This window comes from Takifugu flavidus, chromosome 10 (assembly GCF_003711565.1).
Source record: "Takifugu flavidus isolate HTHZ2018 chromosome 10, ASM371156v2, whole genome shotgun sequence".
Taxonomy (NCBI): domain Eukaryota; kingdom Metazoa; phylum Chordata; class Actinopteri; order Tetraodontiformes; family Tetraodontidae; genus Takifugu; species Takifugu flavidus.
In genome coordinates, this window is record NC_079529.1 from 5,241,629 (window position 1) to 5,247,628 (window position 6,000).

Consider the following 6,000-nt stretch of genomic DNA (forward strand, 5'->3'; position numbering starts at 1 on the left):
GCTCTCAGCCTGACGATGAAACCGTCCCTTTATTATTAAGGTGTTGTTGACATCACTTTTATCTCCAATAATGAATAATGTGAAGAACAGTGGAACAATGTTGCTGATGGGTCAGCTCTTTCTGCCACTCTGGCAGAGACTGAGCAGAAAAGGACGCTCGGTAACGGGCTGTTTGTTTCCTTTCTACTTTTAATTTCATAATTTATGTGACAGCTGATGATGCTCCACATGGTGTGGTCCAGCTCGCCGTGTTCCCTGCTGACCAGAGGCAATGGCTGCAGCCAGAAAAGTGTTAACCAGGCTATGATCCGCAGCACCTCGGTCAGCACTGGGATCACAGGTGGACCTCAGAGCAGCAATAAGGTGGACAAATATCAGAAAGTTAACTTTTAAACCATCTCCCGTCACCTCGCTCCAGTCAGTACAGCCTCAGCTCATCATGGCTTTGTCAAATCACCTGTGGCTAAGAACTGTTACAGTATCTCTCTCTCTCTCTCTCTCTCCTCTCTCTCTCTCTCCGCCTCTCTCTCTCTCTCTCTCACTCACTCACTCACACACACACACACACACACACACACACACACACAGTGGGTGTAGAGTGACACCAACAGCTGCTGTCAGAAACGTGACCACTGTGTGTATTGTGTTCCTGGCTCTTGTGCTGCACAGTGTGGCTCTTTGTTTGACTGTGTGGGTTTGCAGAGCACACTCACAGAAGCTGCATGGGGAGGAAGTGTTTCACAGAGAGACTTTGAGATGCGCTAGAAGCCTGCAGGCTAAAGGATTGAACTGGTACCCAGGCAGGTACCCCTGGTGTTCGGTCAGATGGTTTTAAGCAGGATTATATTTGCTGAGAGCCGACGCCGGCCTCCACAGGCCTTCATGGAGCACGCTGCTCTCTGTCTGTCTGTCTCTCTCACACACGCACACACACACACACACACACACACACACACACACACACACACACACACACACATCCCATCATCCTGACTAGCAGGTGGTGAAAGTCACATATTTCTTCTTTTGTCCCTCCTTTCTCTCCTTTGTCACTCTTTCTCCCCTCCTCTCCTCCTCACACTCCCACTCTTTTGACATGCACCTATTGGCACTTGGATGCCCCCCCTCTAGTAATCAATTGTAATAATGCAGCTATTCGTGGCCCCCTGTGGTGAGGCAACACCAGAGGAATCGCAGATAAGTAGACGGTTAAAGAAGAGTAGACGTAACCCTGACGACAAATAGAAATGTAAGGGCTGTCTCGGCTTTCATCACTTGTTTTGGTCTGTTTTTGCGCTATGTTACAGTTTGGAGATGCATTTATGTTCAAGATTGAAGGGTTGAAACATCACTTTTCAGCGAGGAATTATCCCAACGGTAGCTGCACTATTTCCTGCTATCATATTCTCAGAAAAAAGAAGTTTAGGTTACATTATAACACACAAAAAAAATCCACCCTTAACATCCAAACAGCAACAAAACGTGGGTCAGGTTACTGTGAGGTAGATCCCAGCATGAGCCAGGCTTAAACAGCAGAACCAGACCTCCCGTCCTCATTCTCCCTCCACCTGTTCTTACCTCTATGGGCTGGCGGATGCGTCACGCAGGCGTTGCTGGCTCATATTATCTGTCTTCCATTGTTTCCTGTAACAGAGGAGGCCATTCAGAGATAATGTGGGGAAGTGTGGGTGGCGCTCCTGAATGCCAGAAGGGACAGGGGCACACATGCACTGTCATGTGTGACATGTGTAGGCGTGCACGGCACTTCCTGTCCACTGTAAAGTAAGCCCCGCCCCCTTTTTGTCCCATCTCCTTTGAGTTGTTTTTGGTTTCCAGGTCAGGTTTTTCTGATAAAGCAATGAGAATTCAGCAGGTTTCATCTCCTCTCTGTGAAGAGTCACCTTTAGAGGGACGCCAGGCTGCCCCCACGAGGATGTCACGGTTAGCTGAGAGGGCTAGATGTGATCGCCACCAACGTGGCTACAGCTTACAGGAGAGTCTGACGGATGTGTGGACAACACCAGAAAACCAGCCATTAAACCTGAGTAGCCCTGACAACAGGAACATTGAGCTTTATTCATGTGCTACAGCCCGCTTGATTGTCAGACTGACACAGGTAAAACACAGAGGCAGCGTCTGTGATGAGCAGGCGTGAGGAAAGAGGCTGAAAAGAAAAGGAGAGGGAGGGAGGGAAAAATCAATCTACACCTTTGGTAAATATCAAAGCTGAATCTCACACAGATCTCCCAAGTGAACTTGATTAAAGGTTATTCTGTAAAGTCGCTGATCAATTGCTCAATATCACCCTGGATAATCTTCCTTCTCTGTGCCGAGGCATTTTACCAACTGTCATGCAGGAGGAGACCTACCAGAACCAGCACCTGGTTCTCCTCCATCGATTTCCTCTCCTCGCAACATGTCGACACTTGTCGGCCTTCTCCAAATGGTCTCGCGTTCAAAATGGACGCATGTGCTCAACTACTGTTTCAAATGTTTTTAAACGCGTAATCAAGGGGAACGATCGATGACGACAGGTGGAGGCTGCGGAGAAACGGATCTAGTTATCGGTTTCCAGAGTTCTGTGAATTAAAGAGAACCATCCCTGAGGGAAAATGTTATTTTTTTTGAGTGGCGCCTGCACTTGGGCCTGGTTCCTTTCCAGTGAGAGCAATTACGCAATCGCTTCTAATGACCGTGTGCCGACATACGTTGCCAGGGTCGCTTCCACATTGTTGCAGGATGGTTGTGGGGAAGACTGGCAGCTGATAACACACTACATTAGCTTTGAAGACCTTCCAGGCTGCACCTCGTCGACACTTTAAAATCTGGTGCGGACGCTTAAATCACTCCAAACCGCAGAGACGGACAGAATTGAAATCACTCATTTTCATAAGTGAATGGCTCCTTTTATGGAGCTCTCCTCCACAACATATCACAACCATCACTGGATTTAAAATTCTGTTGGCTTTAGATTGGAGACGGCAGAGGTGGAGCCACGATCAGTGCATGTGTTTTTATAACTGGGTAATGGTCCATGAAGGATAGGACCCTGCTCAGCAGAGATCAGGGTTTGATGAACAGCCAAAGGAAGTCTGACGTTCATCCACGTATGCCGAAAAACACCAAGCTGCAGAGTTGCAGCAGTTCCTGCCATCCTGCTTCCTCTCCCCTCTTCATATTCCCGCTACGCTCCCCTCCACATCTTTCTCAGCCATCTTTCACTGTCAAAGCCCTCAAGCCCTGGATGTCTTTTTAATGGTCAGACACATTAAGACGGAGGAGGACGCTCAGATTACAGATATTTGACGTGTCGGATCACTGACCGCCGCTGCCGTCAAGCATCGCTATTTGATTTGTGACTGCGGCCGGCAGAGTAAAACGAAAGATGATCCCCGAATTATAAATGGAAGCTGTGGCGTTGCACAGGGAGCTGCAGCAGCCTCTGTCCTCGCGTGATAGACGCAGCAGCAGTGAGTATATTAGTCACTATTTTCACCAGACGCGTTAGAATTAGCACCTTTATCGTCAGCGTTGCCAACACAGTCGGACATGATGTCCGACTCATTACATCATAGCATTACGTAACGGAAGGCTGAGCTCCTCTAATCACAAATCTGCCAGTTTTCAATCCAAAGTCACTCTCGACCCTTCGGGTTTGTGCAGTTATTCTCTAAATTACCACCGAATGTAGTTAATTACCGTCATGCAATGGTAAATAAAGCACAAGGTTTATTTATTTACTTTCTGTCCACAGGAACACACGGCCAACGGTGTCCACAGTCGTCCATCTCCTCTGTCCTTTTTATGGAACGGCTCTGCCAGTCTGGACCGGGAGGTGCTGAAGAAGCTCGCCATCGGGCTGGCGCTGACGGCAGCCCTACTGGCCTTTATAGTAGAGAAACTGTGTGCATGGAGCTGAGCAGAGCAGCATCACAGGTGGGACTGAGGGGACAGCAGCTCGCAGCAGGCTTCAGTGCTCCGTGACTGGTCTTCTGGTCAGTGCCAACACACCTTTAGGCTTAATTCCTGATTTTATTTGGGTAAGTGGAATGAGCAGGTCAGAGCAGCAGTTAAGGAGAACAAACCTTCGTGTCTCTCCTGGTTTAAATGGATCTCATTTGGTTCTCTGTTGTGTCATGAACGTAGTCAAATGTCTTTGAATTCTGTTTGACATGTCAATGTCGTATTTTTAAGATAAAACAAAACCTGTTTTTCTGTTTTTTTTGCCCCAAGTGGAATAAATTTGAAGGTCTTTACACCAGTTTTGCTGCTGCTCTTTTTCTTTCCTGCTCTGCGGTTGCATGAGCATGAACAGCGCGGCGTTTTGTGGCCCTCACGGCGTTAAAACTCCATCTTCCAGTTAGCATCCATGTGTAGTAGATGGTGTCTTCTGTGATACCACGGCTGGGATCTATAACTTCACGGGAACCGTCCCAATCAGCTTGTGACGAGCGGAATTATTGAAGCGCCAGTGACACATCTTGCATGTATTAAACATGCTCTTCTGTTGCTGGAACACACTGGGGGGGGCTGTGTCTTTCTCCAAAACCGTTTTGTTTGGCGCAGCAGTCCCAGCCCGTGTTTTGAAATACACCATATTTAATAATGTATGCCCCAATTTATACATTGCCCCAGCACATGTGTCGCTGTCAGGGGGGGTTTTCATCTCCACGCGTGCCCCCTGCACACAGCCTCTGTCACAAGTGTCTCTTTGAGCATGTTTGGGAGCTGATTCACACAGCGCGCCCGTGTCTGATGCATCCGCGTTTCCCTCCGATGTTTAATTTAGCAGAAAGGCGAGCTGAACGAGCGAACACGCGCACGTGCTCGGGGCTCGAGGTGACAGGACTCATTCAGAAACGCCTGTTATGAGATACGCTGTCTGTACCCTACACACGCCCCCACACACACACACACACACGGGCACCTGCTCTGCGCCGTTTGATCCGTGTCACAACACAGACACGCGCACGTACGTCTGCAGTTTTGTCGCATACATGCGGCAAAGCTTTATATTACCCGATCAAATGATGCGTGTCCCCCACATAAACACGCGCGCCAGCTTTGTATTATGTGATCAAATGATGCGTGTAGCTGTGCAGCTCGTTACATCCATCCAGCGCTGCCCTATATTGTTCCGAAACCATCCATAGCACGTGACGCTTCTTTTGATGCTTTGTAAGCACATTTCCTGCCACTGCACGTCAGTTACACGCCGTTGTTCTCCGGTGAAATATGGCTGCAGCGACAGCCTTTATGTTTGGAGATCATCACTTCCGATGAAATATGGAGGCAGGAGCCGAGGAAAAGGGGATTAGCGTCGGCGTTGCGTCATTCGCTGAGGTTGTTTCTAATAAAAGTGTGTTTCCCAAGTTTCTGCTCTGAGAGGCGGCTGCTGTCAATTCGTCATCGGGTCACAAGACAGAAGCCCGCAAAATCGTTGCATTTCAAGTTTGTTTTTTACAGGTGTAAATGCAACAGCACTCTTGGAGAAAAGCTCCAAACCTCCATCAGAGCTGCTAAATTCGGCAGCAAGACTCTTAAGACGTGCTTCTTGGCCGCGCTAACTAACCCTAACGACTGGTGACACGTGCTAATGTGGACAGTTTTGACATCGGCTACTGGCTGCCAGAGTTTCTCATTAACCACCTTCCCAGCCTGTGACCTTTCTTTTCTGCTTAACGAAGAGAATTCCTCCTCCGCTGACCGGCGCTGCCTCCGATTGCTTCTCTAAGGCTCCTGTTGATGTGTTTTATATGTTTACACATGATTTACACATAAACAGATTTGATATTCTCTTTGAATTTATATTTTGACGGTGTGTGTGGGTTGTGGGGTCTTTTTAGCCTCAGGGCAAACACACAACAGGAACTGCAGTGATTGACACTCCCTTACAACTGGAGTCTGGAAAAACTCTGCACGTGTGTGTGTGTGTGTGTGTGTTAATTAGCAGCAGACAAGTAACAAACAGAATGTGGAACACGTGCACAGTCTGGAGTG

General features: G+C 48.2%; 1 protein-coding gene across 4 annotated transcripts in view; it reads left to right on the plus strand.

Annotated features, from left to right (window-relative positions):
• The window catches only part of cdkal1 (CDK5 regulatory subunit associated protein 1-like 1), a 138,680-nt gene extending 134,419 nt beyond the window's left edge, over positions 1-4,261 (plus strand). For all 4 annotated transcript variants that reach the window (XM_057045041.1, XM_057045044.1, XM_057045043.1 and 1 more), the window contains one exon: positions 3,755-4,261. In XM_057045041.1, coding sequence (XP_056901021.1) covers positions 3,755-3,919 — 165 coding nt within the window. In that variant the 3' untranslated portion in view covers positions 3,920-4,261. The remainder of the gene's footprint in view (positions 1-3,754) is intronic.
• Positions 4,262-6,000: the final 1,739 nt, after the last annotated feature.